This window comes from Spermophilus citellus, assembly GCF_964194105.1.
Source record: "Spermophilus citellus genome assembly, chromosome: 6".
In the NCBI taxonomy this organism is placed as follows: Eukaryota; Metazoa; Chordata; class Mammalia; order Rodentia; family Sciuridae; genus Spermophilus; species Spermophilus citellus.
Genome location: NC_138187.1, coordinates 98594731 through 98616357, shown reverse-complemented (window position 1 = coordinate 98616357; position 21627 = coordinate 98594731). Strand labels below are relative to the sequence as shown.

The 21627-nt window shown below is 41.6% G+C and overlaps 2 protein-coding genes across 4 annotated transcripts in view; one reads left to right on the top strand and one right to left on the bottom strand.

Moving 5' to 3' along the window:
* Window positions 1-21627, top strand: part of TBCE (tubulin folding cofactor E) — a 48900-nt gene that overhangs the window by 26121 nt on the left and 1152 nt on the right. For 2 of the 3 annotated variants that reach the window (XM_081297188.1, XM_081297189.1), the window contains exons 4-15: window positions 2489-2674; window positions 4422-4510; window positions 8507-8606; window positions 10098-10200; window positions 11279-11355; window positions 13102-13197; window positions 13717-13781; window positions 14076-14140; window positions 14500-14652; window positions 15443-15596; window positions 17856-17924; window positions 18628-18687. In XM_081297188.1, coding sequence (XP_081153314.1) covers window positions 2489-2674; window positions 4422-4510; window positions 8507-8606; window positions 10098-10200; window positions 11279-11355; window positions 13102-13197; window positions 13717-13781; window positions 14076-14140; window positions 14500-14652; window positions 15443-15596; window positions 17856-17924; window positions 18628-18687 — 1217 coding nt within the window. The remainder of the gene's footprint in view (window positions 1-2488; window positions 2675-4421; window positions 4511-8506; window positions 8607-10097; window positions 10201-11278; window positions 11356-13101; window positions 13198-13716; window positions 13782-14075; window positions 14141-14499; window positions 14653-15442; window positions 15597-17855; window positions 17925-18627; window positions 18688-21627) is intronic. The other variant, XM_081297190.1, reaches the window with a different exon arrangement.
* The window catches only part of B3GALNT2 (beta-1,3-N-acetylgalactosaminyltransferase 2), a 47830-nt gene continuing 41884 nt past the window's right edge, over window positions 15682-21627 (bottom strand). The window contains exon 12 of the mRNA XM_081297187.1: window positions 15682-15773. Within this exon, the coding sequence (XP_081153313.1) occupies window positions 15732-15773 (42 nt within the window). The 3' untranslated portion in view covers window positions 15682-15731. The remainder of the gene's footprint in view (window positions 15774-21627) is intronic.

The following is a 21627-nucleotide window of genomic DNA, read 5'->3' as shown; positions in this document are numbered from 1 at the left end:
ATTTGTTACACTGAAATGTAGTGATCAAGGTAGTTTTAAAGCCAGACAAGTTAGTGTGTGCCTGGAATCCAGATACTTGGGAGGCTGAGGCAGGAGAACTGCAAGCTGGAAGCCAGCCTGGGCAACTTAGAATTTAGTTCCAAATAAAAAAGGATAGGGATGTAGCTATGTAGAGTGCTTACCTGTTTAAGCCTTGAGTTCAATCCCCAGTACTGCCAAGGGGAAAAAAACAATGTTTAATGAGTATAATAATGTATATTTCTCTCTCTCTCTCTCTCTCCCTCCTCCTGCCTCTTTTTTTTTTTTTTGTGGGTGGGGGAGCGTACTGGGGATTTAACTCAGAGGCATTTAACCATTGCCACACCCCTGGAACTTTTTATTTTTTAATTTTTAGTTGTAGATGGAGACAATACCTTTATTTTATTTACTTATTTTTATGTGGTGCTAAGGATTGAACCCAGTGCCTTACAAATGCTAGGTAAGTGCTGTACTCCTTTTTATTTAAACAGGGTCTTGCTAAGTTGCTGGGGATGGCCTCAAACTTGTGCTCCTCCTGCCTCAGCCTCCCAAATCACTGGGACTATAGGTGTGCATTACTGAACCCAGCTATATTTCTTCATTCAATAACATTAAGTAATAAGATCTACCAGTATATCTAGTAACTACTAAATTTTGAAATAGTGATAGAAATAAGCTTTTTTTTTAATATATCTTCAAGAAGTATAACATGATGTGAAAATATCTCTTTCTGTTTGTTGATGCCATAAAGTTGTGGACACTACTTGATTTGTTGCCTGGGATTTACGATTAAAAGGAAATACTGAATTTTAAAAAATATTTTAAAATTGTAGATGGATACAATGCTTTTATTTATTTATTTTTTAGGTGGTGCTGAGGATCAAACCCAGTGCCTCACTCATATGAGGCAAGTGCTCTGCCACTGAGCTAAAGCCCCAGCCCAGAAATACTGAATTTTGATTAGAGATTATTGAAAATACACTTCTCCTCTTCTTCCAAGCTTGTTTCAATTAGCTATGACCCACCACTGTTCTGGTGGCTCACGATTGCTGTTCTGTGCTGGGAGCTGGACGTGAGCACTTAGGAGATACTTTTCTTTGCTGTAGTTGTGTTGGCTGCAGCGTGTCCCTTGGGTGGCCTGTCACGACTGGGGTCTAGTATTGTTGCTGACTGGGGGGCTCTGGGTCTCCTGTGAATAGGCTAAGTCTCTCTCCCCTATGAACTTTCCTCATTGACTGAGCAGCTTTTCTGTCTGTACTGTCTGCCTCCAGGAAGGCAAAGCAGGAAACATCAAGCCTTCTTAAGGCTTAGCCCTTAAGAAGTTAGTTACTGACTGAGGAGAGAGAAAGGCTCCACTTGGGAACAGTTGGCAGAATCCCATTGCCAAAGGCATATGGCCTGGGAGCCAGCTGAGGAGATGCTCTGCCACAGTTCATTTTCTGGTCACAGCAGCTCACACCCTCCCTTTGAATGTGGGCTGGCCTGCTTGCTTTAGGATGGTAGCAGTGATGTTGTGTTGGTTCTGGGATGATGAAATTCTGCCAGGAATTAGTATTAAAAATTGCCATGAAACCTGAATAAAAAGTATGGTAATCTGTAGTTCTATAGAATTCTTCCCATTTATCTGCATTTTAAAAATATATAAGTGGTCATGTAAAGGATTTTGTACATAATCCTACCATCTACATTTTAATTCCTCTTCTTTATTTGTATTTAGAAGTGATTCCTGTCATTGTTTCATGTACAATTTGTTCAGTTTTTTAAAAATCTCAACTTTCAAGTATTACACTTTTATTTTTTAGTTGTAGATGAGCACAGTACCTTTATTTATGTATATGTGGTGCTGAGGATTGAACCCAGGGCCTCTCACATGCTAGGCAAGTGCTCTGCCACTGAGCCACAGCCCCAACCCTCAAGTATTACACTTTTTAATAACTACATCTTTCTGGTTTACTTAATAGTCACTATCTAGTGACTAGCCATTTTTATGGCTTCCAGCATTCCTCAATTATAAATAAATAATATTATACAAAATATTTGCAAATGCAATTTTGTTATGTTTCTAAATTATTGCTCGCTAACAAATTCTGAGGAATGCAAGCATATGATTATAGACCTACCGAACCTGAAGTCTTTGAGGTTTTATAATTTTTCTTCATTTTATGCCAGAAAAGTTTCATTTAATTTGTATTTCTTGTCATTAGCAAAGACAAGCTTTGCCCTGTGAGTCTAATTTTGTTCTCTCTCATGTTAGTTGTCTGTTCCATCTTTCTTGTCGGTTTTTCTACAGTGATTTTATATGCTTGTGCATCCTTTGTGTCATACTGATTATACATTTTTCCTTATTGTTTTTATTATGTGCTGGTTTTGATTTTTCAGCATGTAGGCAGTTTTGAAAACCTTAGAACATTGCATTTATGGCCTTTATTGGGAGATGAAATTTTTATGTTCCATTTCTTCCATTTTCCAGGCACCCAACGGGAGGATCTTTTATTCGTCCAAACAAGGTAAATTTTGGAGTGGACTTTCTTACTGCAGTTAAGAACCGCTATGCATTAGAAGATGGACCAGAAGACTATGGGAAAGAGCAAATAATTATAATTGGGAAGAAACCTGTGGAGACCATTGGTTTTGACTCTGTGATCAAACAGCAGAGGTAAGTGGAGCTGATAGTGGTGGAGCTAAGTTTGGCATTTTTTTCCAGCTTCTGAGTCAAAATTGCCCAACTGCCTGTGAACACTCCTGACTCTTCCAAACTGGACTATCCTTTCTATGGAAACAGCACACTGAAATCTGAGCAATCTGAGGATTCAGTGTTCCAGGAAATTAACATCCTTATTTAGTGCAGGGTTGTATTTTTCTGGATTGGCATCGAAACACTAATTTGTCCATTATTAATATTTTCACCATATTATCACTGTGGACTACTCTATAACTGAGGCTGATATTTCAGTGCTTTTCCAATTCATGGTTCAGCTTATGACAGGTTAGGTATGGACACAAAGCAACTTGCCACTGTGTGGTAGAGAGAACAGGTACCACCTGTAAGGTTGGTTTTCTCTTCTGCACATTTTAATCTTAGGAGCTTTGGGACCTGCAGAATCCTGGGTCTCATCCCGACCCGCTGAATAAGAATTTTGGGGTGTATACTTTAAGGAATTTGCTCCTGAGAAGTGCCTCAGTCTGGGAGGGCACTTTTACAGCTGCTGTGCCAGTGCATTCTCTTTTCTCTGAAACTGTGCATGGTAACCCTGTGCAGAGGGGTGTACTACTTGTTGTAATGGATTCAGAATTAGAGAGTGGCAGCTGATGTTTACACAGACTCAACACCATTGCACCAGAACCTGGCAGGCTACTCAGGGAAGGGACAGTAATGCCCTGGTGACTGACTGAACTAGGCATCAGCAGTGACCCTGGTAGGTATGTGTGTGTGTGTATATATATACACACATATACATATATATACACACATATATATATTTTAATCTCTAGCAGTACTGGGGATAGAACCCAGGGTTGCTCTATCACTTAGCCACCCAGGCCCTTTTTTCTTATTTTGAGACAGTCTTTTGGGGGATGGCAGGAGAGGGGGCTACTGGGACTGAACTCAGGGGTACCACATACCCAGCCCTTTTTTGTATTTTATTTAGAGATGGTGTCTCCTTAGTGCGTTACTTTTTGCTGAGGCTGGCTTTGAACTTGTGATCCTCCTGCCTCAGCCTCCCAAGGTGCTATAATTACCGCGCCCAGCTTGAGACAGTCTTGCTAAGTTGCTGAGGTTGGCCTTAAACTTGAGATCCTCCCGCCTCAGCCTGCTGAGTCACTGGAATTACAGGTGTGTTCCACCATGCCTGGCTCACACTTAATCATTGTAGTGATTAATGTGATGATTCTGTGGAGTGTTCAAAAGTATTTATAGAAAAATGTTAATAAAGAAGTTATATATTTTGATTGTCATAAAATCTATTTACATGTTAATGAAAATTGAAAGGTATTTAAAACTAGCAAAAATCTTTTTTAGGGTAATGTAATTATAGTGAAATTTAAATATGTAAGTATTATGGTCAGAAGACGGTAGTAATCAGAAATTTGGCGTTTACTTCATTGCACCTTTTAATATAGGAGAACATTATTCATATCAAGTTTCATAATATGCAAAAATGCTTTAATTCGTTTTGGGTGTGTAGTGGAAGTATGGTCTGCTTGGGATCAGTTGTCCTCCAGATGTGGAGTGTGGTTCTCCTGAGGTGGGGATGCATGGGGGTGTATGAAGAGGGAGACCAGGGCCAGGGAGCCTGAGTGGTGTTGGTAGTGCTTTCTTATCTGAAATGCGTGTTTCTAAAGGGCTATTAGATAGCCTATGTGCTTGTGTGTACATATGAACTCTTATGTTTCTCATGCAGTCATCTGAACAACTTGCAAGAGATTTCTCTAAGGAACTGTGCAGTAAGTTGTGCTGGTGAAAAAGGAGGAATTGCCAGAACATGTCCTAGTATCCTTTTCATGGATTGCTTATTCCTGAACCTGACTTTGGATTTGATAATTGTGCCAGACATTGCTAGTTGCATACTCCATGTCCATTCTTCCCAGTTTTCTTCCTATCAGCAACTGTTTTTCTTGGGGCAGTTGGTACCCAGATAAATTAACTTCTCTGACTCTTGCTTGCAGGTGTGGCAGTGTGACTCACTCTGGCCAGTGAGATGTAAGGTGGAATTTTCTAGATGGGGCTCTTTGCAAGGGGACACACTTACTCATTGCCTGTGCCTCCCTCACACCTGAGTGCAGGTGGTATGCTCAGGGCTTTGGCACCTGTCTTGCAAGTGTGGAGAAAGACTGGAGTGCCTGGAGAGCAGTGACATAGAAAGGGAAACAGTGGCTTTGAGGGTGCTTCGAGGCCAGTGCCCCAGCTTAACTGCCTTGTAGTGATGTCCTTTCATGAGACAAAGAAGTGCTGTTCTGGGGCTGGGGATGTGGCTCAAGCGGTAACGCACTCGCCTGGCGTGCGTGTGGCCCGGGTTCGATCCTCAGCACCACATACCAACAAAGATGTTGTGTCTGCCGAGAACTAAAAAAAAAAAAAAAAAAGAAGTGCTGTTCTGCTTTCAGGTAGCTGACTGCAGTTCAATTAGTCGTTACCTCTTCTCTGCCTTCTCTCATTGTGTTTTTGCCATGTATTGCTTTTATGCCCATAACTAGGACAAGGTAAGTCAAATGGCAAGTCAAATAGACCTTCAAGTTTTCTCCCAGTTCTCTAAATCGGCCTGAGTGCTACATAATAATTTATGTAAAATGTAGCAATTTATGATTAATTAATTTGGTTTGCGATAAAGATTGCACATAAAGGAGCTCTCCTTAGCAAGCTGTCTCCTGACGGTGTGACTTAAGGAGTTAAGCGGAACTCCTCCCCTAAGCATTCCCCTGGTGGTCTCTTGGGACCTGGGGATGCTGTAACATCTAGGCTGGTCATTGCTGTCATGAGTAGCCCTCTCTGATTCCAGTGTGCTGCACAAACATGGTCACTTTGTGTGTAAGTTGGACATGGAGGAGCGACTGATAAGGAGCAAAATGCCACAGAATGTCTGTAGCATCTGGCTTCTGCCTGCCCCACTCCTAAATGATTTCAGAATATCAGGAACCAGGCGGTCCAAGGCTCTTTCAGTGTAAGAGAACATCTAGTCAGTAGGCTGTTTGGCTGAAGAGAGATGTTAGCAGCATACTGGAGAATCAATATATTGCTTCTTTATACTGCTCTTTCCCAGGGAAAGAGACCCCCAACACTCAAAGAGGTTCCAAGAGTTAATCACACTGTGATTGGTCTTTGCAGAAGTGATCACTGTCTAGTTCTTGAGCTCCTGATGACACTGAAGTATTGCTGTTGTGTGGAATGTAGCCATCCTCCTTTGGGTTGATCCCTCTTTTTTTCCTGGTACTGAGGACTGCACTCAGAGGCCCTCGACCACTGAGCCACATCCCCAGCCCTATTTTGTGTTTTATTTAGAGAGAGGGTCTCACTGAATTGCTTAGCACCTTGCTTTTGCTGAGGCTGGCTTTGAACTCTGGATTCTCCTGTCTCAGCCTTCCGAGCTGCTGGGATTATAGGCGTGTGCCACTGTGCCTGGCTGGGTTGATCTGTCTTTGAGGTCGTTCACTGGATAGGTAGTGGAAGGGCTATAGATCTGAGCATGTCAACTCCGAGTGCTCCTCCAGGGGAAGAGACCAGCCACCTCCTGCCTCACCAGCTGGCTCTGAACTTGGGGAAGAGAATCTGTGCAGGAGCAGGAACTGTTAGTAACAGAGATCCTTGAACACCGTGTGTGGGGGGGGGGGAGGGAGGGAGAGAGAAAAGGAACACTACAGGAAGTACCTTTGCAGTGTTCAGCCTTGATTGGAGAAGAGCCATTCCATGTGCTGTGTACTGCCCAGCAGAAATGTGCACAGCCCCAGCCTACATGATGGACTTCAGGAGCTATGGCCTTAATCTCTTTCTAAGCATCCTGTTGCCCTGGTTAGCAGGGATGGCCCAAGTTTCAGACTGCAAGGCAATGAAAAGCACCCCACGCATCGGTCCTAGGTGGATACCACTGTCCTCCAGGATGCAGTGGCTATCAGTACCTTGGGGCAGCCTGAGAGAAGCCGTTGGAACAGCAGCAGGGACAGCTCACATCTGTTGGAGCTGAGGGCCATTGTGTTGCCAGGTGGTGGGGGATCCCTCAGGTACTAGATTGTTTGCTGATCTGGCATTCCATGCAGTGTGCATGCAAGCTTTCACCTCAGGGTGGTCCTTGTTTCTTTGGGGCAGAAACTCTCATAGCCGAAGGCCTGGCCTTTCCTTGCTCCTTCCCTGTTTGACACCAGGGAGACCTGGGCCTGTGTGCTCCAAAGCAGTGTGCTACTCAGCAGCGCCTAGTTGTGAAAGGAGCATCCTGCCCCTAGTGTTCTCAGCTCTTTTTTGCAGCATTAGGATTGAACCCAGGGGCACTTTGCCACTGAGCTACATCTCCAATCCTTATTTTGAGACAGGGTCTTGCTAAGTTGCCAGGCTGATCTCCAGCTTTCAGTCCTCCTCCTGCCTCAGCCTCCATGTTGCTGGGATTACAGATTTGTGCAGGAGTGACTTTTTAAAGACCCAGGTCAGATCCCATCACACTATTCCAAACTCAATTCTCATTTTAGGCAGAGGCTGGCAAAGACTTTTTAACATAGTCCCTAGGGAGGGCCCTTTGTGATCTGGTCTGCCACCTAGAGACTTGCAACCTCTTTTTTTGTGGCACTGGGGATTGAACCCAGGACCTCATGCATGTAAGGCAAGCATTTTGCCACTGAGCCACATCCTTAGCCCCTTTGAGACCTCTTTTTCAGAACCCCAGCCCTCTCTACTCCTAGCATGTTGAAACTGGCTGTCCCTGTCATAGGCTGAACCCATCCTAACCAGAGACCTTTGCTCTTGTCATTCCTCTGTTCTTGATGTGCTTCTTCAAGGTGTCGTTTCCCCGGTTGCTCCAGGTCTCTGCTCAAATGCCCTCTTATAAGAGGTGGTGGTCTTCCCTGCACCCTGTACAAACTACCATCCTTGCCTTCCCACGTGCCCTGTTTCATCTTGGACACACCATGGAGACACATGCTTATCACCTGTCTCTCCCCCACCCAGACGTTTCTTTGCCCACTGCTGGCCTCCTGGCCCTCAGTAATTACTTGTAAGGTAGATGAGCGAACTGAGTAATGGTTACCCATGTCAGAATCTAGGGTAAGGTCCAGCTCTTTTAGCTGGTAGTCCTTTCCCTCACTGGAACTCTTGGAGCCAGGGCCCTCTTAGGGCATGATGACCATCTCTGGTTAGCAGTCATGCTTGCCCGTCAGCTCTGGTGCTTGCTCAGAGCTACTTGTCCTGCTAGCTTACTCTTCTCTGAATCCCTGTACTAGTGACAGTGGGTGTCATACTATTTCCAGGGTACTAGAGACCCTCTGAATTCCCAAATCATTCTTGACACTTTTGAACCTGTGTTCAAACTAACCCCTGTTTCCCCACCCCCGCCCCCAGATGATGCCATGTGTTTGGAGATTCCTGTAGGTCACAGTAACACGGATATAGGAGGACGCAGGAGAACAGTGAAGCCTACAGCTACAATGCAGTTCTGAAGGCCAGGCCTCGGGGTTCAGCTTGGTGCTTAATGAATCAGTTACCATCTCTGTCGTTTCCCCCTCTTTTTTGTTGGATAATAGTTTAATTATGATACCTGGTTCTTATTCATAAGATTGTAGATGTTTATTTCAAGTATATGACAATGAGCTTTTTAGTTTGAATTGACAACTGGGGGATAATTTAAAAGGTTGAAAAGCATTATGCTGTGTTCACACAAAAACAATTTCAAATAGAACAGTGAGTATAAGGTGAAAAGTTAAAGAGCCCGTGCTCCAGAATAAAGAGGTAAATACTTTTATGTCTTCCATGAGTCCTTTGAAACTATTGTTTCTTAACATGTGCTTTTAGATATTACAAGAGTAGATGTGTCAAAAAACCTGTTGTCATCATGGGATGAAGTGATTCGTATTGCTGATCAACTCAAAAACCTGGTGGTTCTTAATCTCAGGTATGAACTCCTGGTTACCTTATTTTTGAGAACCATAAAACTCCTGTGTCCTTCGCCCTCCCAGTATTTCTGTGGGAATCAGATGGTAAGGCTGCCACCTAGTAGATATTATTAGGTCGTGGACAAATTTGGGCTTATTTAAATTCCCTAAAATTAAATTATTCTTTAAGGGCACATTGATTAGTATAGTCTTTTAGAGGGTCCAATAAGATGATCATTAATAAGAAATGTGTTTGACTCTTTTTCGAGAGGGGGAATGAGATAGGTTAACATTAAACTGGAAGATTTTCAGATGTCTTGTAAATATGACAATGAAATGTGGAACATTAAGGGAGGTGATATTTAGCTGGGGAGGAGAAGATAGGTGATATTATTAAAAGTGCTTTTTCATATGGATGTTTTTAGTGTATTAGGAATAGTGATTTCATTGGGATACTGTTTAATTCAGTTTTGTTAAAAAGTTTTCATTATTTTACTACTCTATTAATGTCACAATTTTGTAGGCCTTTCTGAATATTTTATTATTTTTAATCTCAGAATCTAACTTTCCAAGGATTCATCTAGGCCTCCCCTTTCATTCCTTTTTGTTTGTTTGATTTTGCAGTGCTAGGGGTCAAACCCAGGGCCTTGCACATGATAGGTACATGCTCTACCACTGAGCTACATTCTCAGCACTTTTTGAAACTTGCCTGCACCTCAAGTTTCAAGGCTGGTCTCAAACTTGCAATCATAGGATTACAAATTTCCCAAATCTCAGGGATTATGGGCATGTGACATCATATCCTGTTCTTCACTTTTCATTCTTTTTGGGGGGAGGGGGAGCTGCTGGGGATTGAACCCAGGGATACTTAACCACTGAGCCCCAGCTCAAGGTCTCACTGAGTTGCTTAGGGCCTTGCTCAGTTGCTGAGGCTGACTTTGAACTCGTGATCCTCCTGCCTCAACCTCCCAATTTACTGGGATTACAGGTGTGCATTACCACTCTTGGCTGGACTAAGGTCTGAAAGTGACTGTCAACTTTCCAAGATGAGACTTTGTCTTCAGAGAAAGATGTGAAAGGACAGCAGTTTATTTTATCTATCCTAATAGCACAGGGGCAGACTCCATGTTTAGAAAAGCAGAATTCTAGTTCATGTTCTAGCATGAGATCAGTAACACTTTTGATAACAGGATTGCCCTTTGCAACATCCAGAGACTCATCCTGTGAGTCTGGAATCTCACCTTAGAGATGCCTGCACCTCAGGCTTCTAGGCACCTGCAGCCTCACACTATGCCTAACCCTGTGGAAACACTTTTGCACATCAGCTACTAAAAGGTTGTATGTTGTAAATATTAAGATTAGTTGTGGTGGCTCACTCACTGTTTTTAATAAGCATTTAATTTAGGGTTGAAACAAACCAAACTCCTTAGGTTAATTCCCAGATCATTGCTATCTTCATTGGTTCAGTTGTACAAGCAATAAAGTACACTGTATCTTCTCTTTCTACACAGTGAAAACAAGCTGCAGTTTCCCTCTGGCTCACCAGTGCTAACTGGAACGTTTTCTACATTGAAGGTATTAGTTCTCAATCAAACAGGAATTACGTGGGCTGAGGTAATTATGTTTCTTTGGTTTATTACATAGTAATAAGCAGTTGCAAATGTTTGCTTTATAGGGAATTAAAGCACAAATGTGGCTTCATTTAAATCATCCTATTATCCAAGTAATGGGATTCTTTATACTGCATAACAGGAGTTAGAAAATCAGAATTTTATATTTAGGAATCCATGTTCTTCCTTGGTCCTTCTCCCTCAGCCCATTTGGATGTGCTCTAGTGGCCTGATAAACACTGGCACTCCATAGTGATAGGCAATAAATATGTGCTGAGTTTTCTTTCTTTTCTTTTTTGATATGGGGTTTGAGATAGAGGTCTCACGAGCAGAGACCTCATGATTTCCTTGTAGAAAGTCCAGCTCCTCACACCACTGCTCCTCATAGACAGCCAGAGTCAGAAGCGGACTCTGGGTCCTCGGCACAGCAGCATTTGGCACTCGCATCCTACCGTCTTCAGTCATGGTTTCTCTGCTTCCGCACCAAAAATATTCCACCATTAAAGCAAGCACAGAAATGCTCAGCTGTGTCCTTTGTCTACAGAGTGCCACAGATGTAGCTCAGTGGGGTCCCATCACCCTTGACCTGGCCCCAACCCCTGGCACTCCACTCCCACACTCCTTCTTGGGATAAGATAGATATCAACCAGGTATAGATTTAGCCTCAGGACAGGAAGGATGCTTAGAAATATTGAGACACATTGTCTGAATGGTGCATCCTTTACACACCATACTGACATCTAGAACTGAGAAGGGTGCTCAGCACCACTGTGCACCTTAGGCTAATCAGACTCTGGTAGATGGTGCTTGATCACCATCGCCAGCTCCACTTTCTGAGCACCTTCCCTAAGCCAGCTACTGATGCCCACCAGCTGGGTTCAAAATGCTCCAGCATGTTACAGTGCAGCCCATCAACATTTTCATTTGCTACCCCACCCGGACCACATGCAGCTGGTGAGAAGTGTTTGAGGCAGTGTTTCTAAAACAGCAACTGCATGGAATTGCTGTGGAACTGTGGCAGTGAGCCTGCAGGAAGTAGCACCAGCAGAGGCCACGTAGCCCTGAACAGCTTTCCCTTCCAGGTGCTGCAGTGTGCCCTGGGGTGGCCAGTCCTTGAGGAGCTGTATCTGGACTCCAACAACATCTTCATTTCCGAAAGGTAATAGGTGGCTCTATCTCAGCCTGCGCCCTTTAGTCACCCTGAGTGAGATGGTTAGATCCAGTTTTAACTGGTAGGAGGATTTACAGATAAGAGTTTGAAACAAACTGGCCTTGAGCCTCTGGGACTCAGCCTACTCTGCTGTACTTATCCTCACCTTCAATAAATCTGTTTTGCCTTAAAATTTTTTTTTCTTAAATTCTGATTATTTATTGCCTTCACCAATTAGAAAGTTAGTTGAATTGAGGGAAACTCATGAGGGTGACACCCTGAATTAAATACTTCTACTTTTGCATAAATATATTCAGCTTGCTGTTTCTCAATAGCAGTTCTGTAGGATATGCTGGGCACTTTCTCCTGTTTCTTTGCTAAGGATTAAATAATAGATTTATTTATTTATGTTGGTGATACTGGAGACAGCCAAATGCAACTACCACTGAGCTACATCCCAAGACCTTCCTATTATTTATTTTGAGACAGTGTCTAAATTTCGCAGGCTGGCCTTAAACTTGCTATTCTCCTGCTTAAGCCTCCTGAGTTGCTGAGATTACAATCATGTGATGTTGTTCTCTGCTGAATAGTGAATGCTTTTTGTTTTTTTTGTACCAGGGATTGAAGTTAAGGGCAGTTGCTCACTGAGCCATAGCCCCAGCCCAATTTTGTATTTTATTTAGAGACAGAGTCTCACTGAGTTGCTTAGCACCTCGCTAAATTGCTGAGGCTGGCTTTGAACTCATGATCCTCCTGAATAGCTGGGATTACAGGTTACCATGCCCAGCCTTGACTTTTTTATTTTAAATATATATTATTAATATATTTTTAATGTATTTCTTTTTAGTTGTAGATCCACATATGCCTTTATTTATTTTTATGTGGTGCTGAGGATCAAACCCAGTGCCACACATGTGCTAGGCAACTGCTCTACCGCTGAACTACAATCCCAGCCCCCAAAAGTGTGTTCTTTTAAATAAATATGTATTGTTGCCTCTCCTTATTAACACACACAGTCTCAAGTTTTCAGTTATATCTATTTCTTTCTTTCTTTTTTTTGGTAACCAGGGATTGAACTCAGAGTATCAGTTTTTGTCTATTTCAATGAAATTGACACAGGTACATTAAAATAGGTTGGAAATCATAATATAAAGCTTATTAATAATTTTAATTATGTCAGTAATTTAATAAATATTCTTAATAATCATTCATCTATTATTTTCCTCAAAAGAGTACAATTCTAAAAATGTAAATGTTTATCTCAAAGTTACTGTAAGTGGCAAATTTGTTATTTATTTTTTAGGTGTTTTATAAATGAGATGTTTAGATGTAATGGGTTAAATTACTCGTTATTACATCATTAAATTGTGTGAAATAAACACATGTGGGAAATTTTTCAACAAATTTGGATTCAAATTAGTAAGATTTTATTGTACAGAATGGTTTTATTATACAGCCAAATGCAGCTGTTTTTCTGCATTTATAAGAAATAATATACAGAATTTACCTGTCCTCATAATCCAGTTTCTTCTCTGATAAAAACTTGCAGATCTGTGGCACAGTGTCACAAGCAGGATGCTGATACTGATTTGGCCAGGATTATTTGAATCACACCATGAGGGCCTCCCAGGTTCCCTTTCCATGGTCACACCCACTTGTTTCCACCCCAGCGGTCCCTAATAACAAATGCAGGTATTCTAAGGTCACATGCTCATGGCAGCAACACATGCTGAAAAGATGGTGTTTTCCATACAGGCCCAGTAATGTTCTACAGACGCTCAAGCTGTTAGACCTTTCCTCTAACCCATTAATTGATGAAAACCAGCTGTTCCTGATAGCCTATCTGCCCAGGTAATTTGATCCTAAAATGGCTATTACAGTAGGCCTAGTAAATTTTTACAGAATGAATTTTCATATGCTATTGCCTTTCTTAATAGAAATATGATAGTGATAAGATTCTTAAATTGAGCAATTTCCTGTAGGAAGTTTTTATTTTAATTCATTTGGAGAATTTACTTGTGAACCACATACAATGTGGACTATGTACTAGATAATTTGAAGAATGGATAATTTGACCTTGGTGATATAATACTGAGCCTGCACTTTGTTAAACTTGGGGAATTGAGACTATTTCTTAGACCCTTTTAGCAAGAGAGACAGCAGTAGGGGCACAGAATGCTAGAGGCCTGTAGAATCACTAGGCTACAGCATTAATCCTTCTACATGCCTTTAATTGGACTCTGATTTCTGTTCATTTTACATGGAATGAAAACCCAGGATAGAGGAAAGAATTTATAAACCTAGACTGGTTGATAACCCATAGCATTTATATTGTTCTGTGTAGTCAACTTTTAACATTTATAATTTCAGATTAGAACAACTAATCCTTTCTGACACTGGAATTTCTTCTATACATTTTCCGGATGCTGGAATTGGTATGAGATTAGTAAAGCCGCCCTCCCACTCCCCCATCTGTTGTATGTTACTGGGGGTTTAACCCAAAGGCACGCTACAACTGAGCTACACTCCCAGTCCTTTTTTAAAATTATAATTTGAGACAGGGTCTTGCTATAGCTACCAAGGCTGGCCTTGAACTTTTGATTCTCCTGCTTTAGCCTCTTGATAAGATGGGATTATAGGCATGGTCCACTGCACCTGGCCTCCTTGCCCCTGTTCTTTAGCCATTTCTTTTCACTTCTACCATGTGACTTAATTCTCCTTTTTTGTAGGGTGCAAAACATCCATGTTCCCGTCCCTGCAGTACCTTGTAGTAAATGACAATCGGATATCACAAGTAAGGGCTGCGTCACAGTGCGCCCAGCGCATTATCGCCTATTCCCACTCTTGTGGAGTTCCTAGGTTCCTTCTTCTATTGAAAACCTTTTAAATCAAGAGAAATAACTCCTCAGAGTGAAACTCCTCATGCAAAGTAAAAAATATTCAGAGTGAGCTTGGTGTAGCATGTCCAGGCAGGCTGCCAGGGTTTCAGGTGGCACAGTCATGGAAAAGTGTGGTCTTCCTAATGGGATGTTCTGTGCATGAAGCTTCCCTGCCTCAGGTTAGAACGGGGACTTCTGCTTTTCTGTTGTTAGTTCACAAAATCTGAAAAAGTAGTCTGAAACATTGCTTTTATTTCCTCTTGTTGGGTTTCAGTGGTCATTCATCAATGAGTTAAACAAATTACAGAGCTTGCATGCCCTGTCCTGTCTAAGGAACCCCCTGACTGAAGGAAGCAAGGAAGCACAGACCACTCGACAGCTCATTATTGCCAAAATTGGTCAGCTGAAAACCCTGAACAAATGTGAGGTGAGCAGTGGTATCGTGACAGGATTCTGTTTTTGAGATGGGTCTTGCTATGCTGCCCAGGCTGGCCTCAAAGTCCTAGGCTCAGGTGCTGCTGCCTCAGCCTCCTGAACAGCCTCCTGCACAGCCAAGCCTGGCTTTAGAAATTTTTGAGACTAGAAGGTAAATTACCAAAAACTGTAAAAAGAAATTATATTTGGATATTGTAAAAGGGTATGAAATGTAACTTTCCTTCAAAGGGTGGTAGGTTGTTTTTGTCCATTTTAGTAATAATGGTTCTTTTCTGACTCCTCAGGAGAGAGGATTACACTTAGTTTAGTGCCAGAAATGCCTGTCGCTCTACTGCCCTTGCTGATTTATTTTCATTTGAGCAGACGCAAAGGAGCACACTCCAAAGAGTACTATAGGGCACTTCCTCTGATTTCTTTGGAGGAGTTAGGTAGAAAAAAGACAAAAAGTACAGAACATGTCTCTACTCCTTGTCAGCTGCTTCTCCCCATAGAAGTGGGAAGGCCAGGCCTGGCCACACTGTGCCATTCCCCAGAGAGGGGACCCCAGACACCCAGTATCAGCCAGCCTGTGGGCAATGTTCTCATGAAGAAAAAGATAAAACTGGAAATCTTTTTGAACAAACTCTTGAGTTCAGTCAATGTCAAAAAAGAAAGGTAAAAAATATAATTATCTCATCCCTCTAAATTTGATTATTCTGTGCTTGGGCAGTGGAGGAGAAGGGCAAGGTACAAAACACAAGTGAGTGTTTTCATAGACTTGTTTATATTTCACTTCAACATAGATTCTTCCAGAGGAACGGCGAGGAGCTGAGCTTGATTACCGAAAAGCTTTTGGAAATGAGTGGAAAAAGGCTGGTGGACATCAGGATCCAGAGAAAAACAGACCAAATGAAGAATTTCTTGCAGCCCATCCTAGATACCAGCTCTTGTGCCACAGTATGTCCACATGACCTGCTGGTCTTTCCTGGGGCAGCACAGGCAGTTCAGTGTGTTTTTGTTTTTCTCCTTTTCTTGGAGCTATAGGTACTTTCTTGGGGCCACTTCAGCAAGTTGAGAGCAGACAGAGGTAAATCAGTGTCTCTTGGCAGAAAGAGCTGGGAGACTCTGAGGTTCCTGAAGGGGGAGAGTTGCATTTGAGGAAGGGAAAGCAGTCCTTAATGTAAGTCCTCTCATCTTTGCCTGTGCTCTCTAGATGGTCAGTTTCATGAGGGGTTACCACTCTCCACTCCAGGTGGGGGTGGGAAGCATTCCAGTTCATCTCACAGGATTTGGGTTATTTTTTTTCCCCACTAAATTTTTTTTTTGTGTGGTTGTAGATGGACAGCATGACTTTATTTTGTTTCATTTTTATGTGGTGCTAAGGATTGAACCCTGAACCTCACACATGCTAGGCGAGTGCTATGCCACTGAGCTACAGCCCCAGCCCAAGGACTTGGTATTTTTAACATCCTGGGGTAATTCTAACTTATGCAGAAGTTCACACCACCTGGTTTCTCCTCAGCTCTTCTGTCCCCAGGCTTGCTCATGTTCCGAGTTTGGCATTTGATATGTGTGGTAGTCCCTTAAATTCTTCAGCCTGGCTTCTCAGGCTTTCAAGCTTAAGAATTTGTGAGTCTTTGTCCCTGATGTACTTTTAATTTTTTTAAAACTTCATTATTATTCCACATTTCATTTTTATGTGAATTTCCTTTTTATATATTTTCAAATTCAAGGTGAAGCTCACTGCATAAATGCTTCAGGCTGGAACCTTATCTGAGAGGAAGAAAACCTGCCTATGGGGAATGCTTTCAAATTACTTCATTAGCTGGCCCAATTTCCTGGCCACTCTCAATCACTTGGGTGAGGAGGGAAAGGTTCTAAAGCAGATGACAGCTATGTTGACTATTTCATTGCTCAGAATGCCAAGAGAGAAAAGCAGATCTCTGGGGTGTGTAGAGGAATTCCCTCATCTGTTGGCCCAGAGCAGGAGAGAAGTACAGTAGTTACCCCTATCTGCAGTTGCAATTTTTTTTTGGGGGGGGGGGGTACTAGGAATTAAACCCAGGGTACTTAACCACTCAGCTTCATCCCTAGCCCCTTTATATTTTATTAGAGATGGGGTCTCGCTAAGTTGCTTAGGACCTTTCTAAGTTGCTGAGGCTGGCTTTGAACTCTTGATCCTCCTGGCTCAGCCTCCTGAGTCACTGATATTACAGGCATGTGCCACTGTTCCCAGCTTGCAGTTGCAACTTTCATTAGAAAAAAAAAATAACAAAAAATTCTCAGTTCTAAATTGCATACCATTCTGAGGAACGTGATGAACACCATATCTTGTCCCCCCAGGACAGGAATACGTTTGACCAGAGCATCCACACTGTATATGCTGCCCACCTTAAAGTCGCTCAGCTATGTCCTTGTAGATTTGTTGCAGTGTCACAGTGCTTGTGTTTAAGTAATCCTTATTTCACTTGAAAAGACCCCCAAAGCACAAAAGCAGTGGTGCTTACAATTTGGATAAGTCACAGATAAGCTATAAAATGCTCCATTTAAGTGTAAAGGAAAAAGTAAAATATTTTGAAAGAAAGTGCACATTTACATAACTTTTATTAGTTTATTGTTCAATTGCTAGCTATATTGATCTACTGTGCCTAACTTTATCATATATTCCAGATATAAGGCTTGGCATTATTTGCAGTGCCAGGTACTCACTGAGGTCCTGGAGTGTCCCCCACAAACTAGAGGTCTGCTGTACTGCATTTTTAGGCAGAAGAGATGGTCTGCAGTGCAGGCACTGGGCACCCAGTCTGTCCCAGTCTGACCTTATACCATGTTAACACTTGAAGGTGTCCTGTGACTTGTGTCCCAAATAGTACTGGGTTTTTCCCAGACCTTACAGAAAGGGAACATTTTTCAAAATTGAAACTGTGTGTCCACTTGAAGTGTTTGAAAGCAGGTTAACTCACAGTTGGAGCCAGGACGCTGTAGGTCCTGAGGAACAGTGATGTGATGTACACGGGAGGCTTCTGCCTTGGGAGGGGCGCATCCACTCTCCTAAAAATCAGAGCGGCTGAATAAAAGCAAACTGTTCAGGTTAGCACACAGTGGTTGCTAGGCTTATCCTGGGGAAGGAAAAGGTGGTGCACTGACATGGAAGGAAAAGAGGTGCACTGACATGCACCTCTCATCATTTGTCCCTCTTGATTTCTTCTAAAACAGAATATGGTGCACCTGAGGATGGAGAACTCAAAGTACAACAACCATTTATGCTGAAAAACCAACTACTGAGTAAGAATCCCAAATTCACACACAGCTCTATATTCTAGGCTGAAGGGATAGCAAAGGCCTGATAGGGATGTGCATTTCTTTTAGGAAGAACTGAGTGAAATGCCTTGAGCTTTAAAGGAATTCTCTATACCGAAATTCCTTGGTGTGTGGTGTCCTGCTGGGATGGAACCCAAGGCCTTGCACATGCTCGGCAAGCCTCCACTGCTGAGCTACACCCAGCCCCCTACATTCTACCTTCAATGTTTCTACAGTTCCTGGGCTTTAAACTCATTAATAGTGTTATAAAGGTGGGAGGGATTTGAGTAGTAAACCACATTGTGATTTGGAAACCAGTCACTTTTCTTACACTTGAAAATCCAGCTCATTTGTCAGGAAAGGAATGCTGAAGCGAAAAGCAAAGCACTGGAAGACCGGTGCTCCAGCTGTTTTGTAGTCACCAGGAATTCATGGAAGTGTTAACAGGAAAAAAATTTAACATCATTTAGATAGATTTCTTTATCAGGACTGACACAAGTTATACTAAACAGCTCTATTATTTGGCAGTCATATTAACTTGTAGGTTTTATTACTGGGATTGAAGTTATTAAAGCCTCGCACATTCTAAGCACACTTCTACCAAAGAGCATGTAAACCAACCCTGCATGTAAACTTTAAATCAGTACTGTAGTAGACATCAATGTAGTCCTTCCTTCTTTCCTTAAAGCACTGAAGATAAAATATCCAAACCAACTTGAACAGAAGGTCTTAGAGAAGCAACTGCCAGGTAAGATGAATGAAACCATCTTTGCCTTCCTTGCACTTACGAATCACTGGTGTGGGGATGGGTTGGCTCTTATATATAGACCAGTGATTGAAACCTTTAATTCAATTCATATCTAGAAGTGTGGACCTCAGAATTTAAAGGTTTTCATTAGTCTTTTGTATTCTAAAATATAATCAACTGTGCTAATGTCACTCCTCTAGCCCCCCAAAATTCAGGTCTCCCATACCTTTTGGCAGTACTGGGGATTCTACCCAAGGATACATACTACGTTTTTAGATAGAGTATAAGTTGCACAGGCTGTCCTGGACCTTGGGATCTTCCTGCCTCAGCCTCCCAACTCCCTGGATTTGGTATTTTAACATTTAGCTAATGTTTAGCTATGAATCAAGTTATCTTGGGAATCTTGGGAATTTAGTATACCATTACCATGGTATACTTAAAGTTATGGGAGGCAAAAGACATAATTTTTATCAGCTTATCTGGAAAAGTCTTTTGTTTTTAATTGGGAGCCTTTGCTTGTGATATTTATGGCCTAAGGGATTGACTGGCTTAGCCTCTTAGGAATTCCTCAGGCCCAATGAGCTTAGTTCTGATCATCATTCTGGAGGCTCTTGTCTAAAGAGAAAAGGAGACATGTCCTAGTGAGGCACTGGCACATTTGTGACTTTATTCTGCTCCCATTCTGCCCACTGATCAGGACCCCACAGAAAACATTCTCAGATGTTTTTTTTCCCCCCTATCAGACACACTGGAATGGTTTCCTTTAGGGGGAAAAAAAAAAAAAGACTTTGGAACTTTTTAAAAACATGGCCAGGAGCTGGGGTTGTAGCTCAGTGGTAGAGTGCTCATCTAGCACATGCAAAACACTGGGTTCAATCCTCAGCACCACATAAAAAATAAAAGGTATTGTGTGAAACTACAACTAAAAAATGTTAATAAAAAAAATTATGGCCAGCCACAATGGTTCACACTTGTAATTCCAGTAACTTGGAAGGCTGAAGATGGAGGACCACAAGTTCAAGGCCAGCCTTAGCAATTTTTGAGACCAGGTCTCAAAATAAAGGACCAGGGATGTAGTTCCTTGGTGAAGCACCCCCTAGGTTCAGTCCCCAGTAAGTAACACATACAGAAAATAAAAATGGGCTAGAGGTATAGCATTCTTGGGTTTAATCCCAAGAACTGAATTAGTTTTAGAAAAATACTTTTATGTCAACAAATTAGATAAATAAATTAAACTTTCACTCAAAAGACAAATAATTGTTTAGTATACCATAATTGATTCATAGCTAAACATGAGCTAAATGTTAAAATACCAAATCTAGTGAAAACTTGGAGGAATGAAATGTGGATCAGTTTATAGGATTTCAGTAAACTAAATTCACATGTCTGCCCCAGTGCAGTAACTGCACATTAGCAAGCTTACCATGGCATTGCTTATGGTACGCGTGGGTGGTATTCAAGAAGTATATTTATGATCGATAACTATTTATTTAGTGTTAATCTACCACTGTTTCTCCATTTTAAGTATTTGTTAGCAATTCAATTTCTAGTCCTAGAGTGTATAATTTTGCTACTATTAAAATTAGTAGTGATTCCCTTTCATATTCAGTTTCCAAACGTAAATGCTACATGGGTACAAAATAACAAAAGAGCCAGAACTCTGTCAGTGTTACTAGCTTTGGATGTCTTTCCCTTTTCTTTCCCACAAATATGGAAATGTTATCACTAAGGAATACTGATACTCAAGAATGCTGCCATCAGTCAAAGGCTGCAGTCTGGGAATGTGTGCTAACATGGTTCTTTTGCACTGCACACCTGTTCTGGAAACACCTGCCATGTCCATGCACTGTTTCTTTTAATCCTTGGATGAACCAGCAGAGGTTAGAATTACCATAGAAATTATGTGTGATGATTACTGCTTCAGACTTCAGAATCTGAGTCCTGTATCCTATAAACTCAGCAGTAAACCAGATTATAGGGTTCTTAATTGTAATTTTTTTGCCACATGCTATGACTAATGTAGATAAATACCCTTTAAAAAGTAGCATGAATTTAACAAAACAAATATTGGCTGGTATGAAAAATTCGTATACCCTTTTTATTAAGTTATGTGGTAATTGCTATAAAAACTGAAAATACATACATGCTCTGTACAGGCTTTCTAGTGGTCTACTTTGTACCACTTGTAATGGCAAAGATAAAAAACACGTAAAGTTTGATGGCAGTGGCGGGCAGGGCATAGTTGAATAAACTCAAAAAACCATACTATCATGTGAAGTCAAGGAAAGCTAACCAGGCCTAGCTCTGTGCTGCTCGCTGTGCCTGCCACTATTTACGTGTGGCTAAGCAAGTTTAAATTCACTAATTTCTGTCAGGTGCTCCATAGCCATGTGTGCTTGCTATATTGGGTAATGCAGGTCTAGAGGATTTGGCAAGTAAAAAATACAAAAACTCAGGCACCCCCCATGAGAACACAAGAAGCCTTTAACAGGCTTGGTCAGAGAGAAAGAAAAAGAAGTAACTATCTTCATATTTTCTAAATAAGACAATCACATTAGAAATGATAGTTATTTACATACAGGTTGCCACTTTCCTACACAGTGGAGGTAGGCAAGCCTCTTAGAAACTTTGTTTCTGGCATTGATTAGGAATGTGTTATTTCCCATTGGTGTGCAGGAATCAGTTCCTCACCACCCTCCAACAGTGAAAGCCAATTCACCCAAATCTTTTGAAAGGTCTAATTTATAATTACAATTTACTCCTAGGTGTGAATATGATAAAGTTTTTAAATACCTACCAAGTAGCTGTATTCAGTACACAAATAAGAAAAGGCCAGTTTTTATTCTAAAATAAAGATCACATTTATTATCACAAGTTGCATAAAAACACACAGCTTTTACAAAAATGATAGAAAAATACTCATTTGACTATATCGTGATA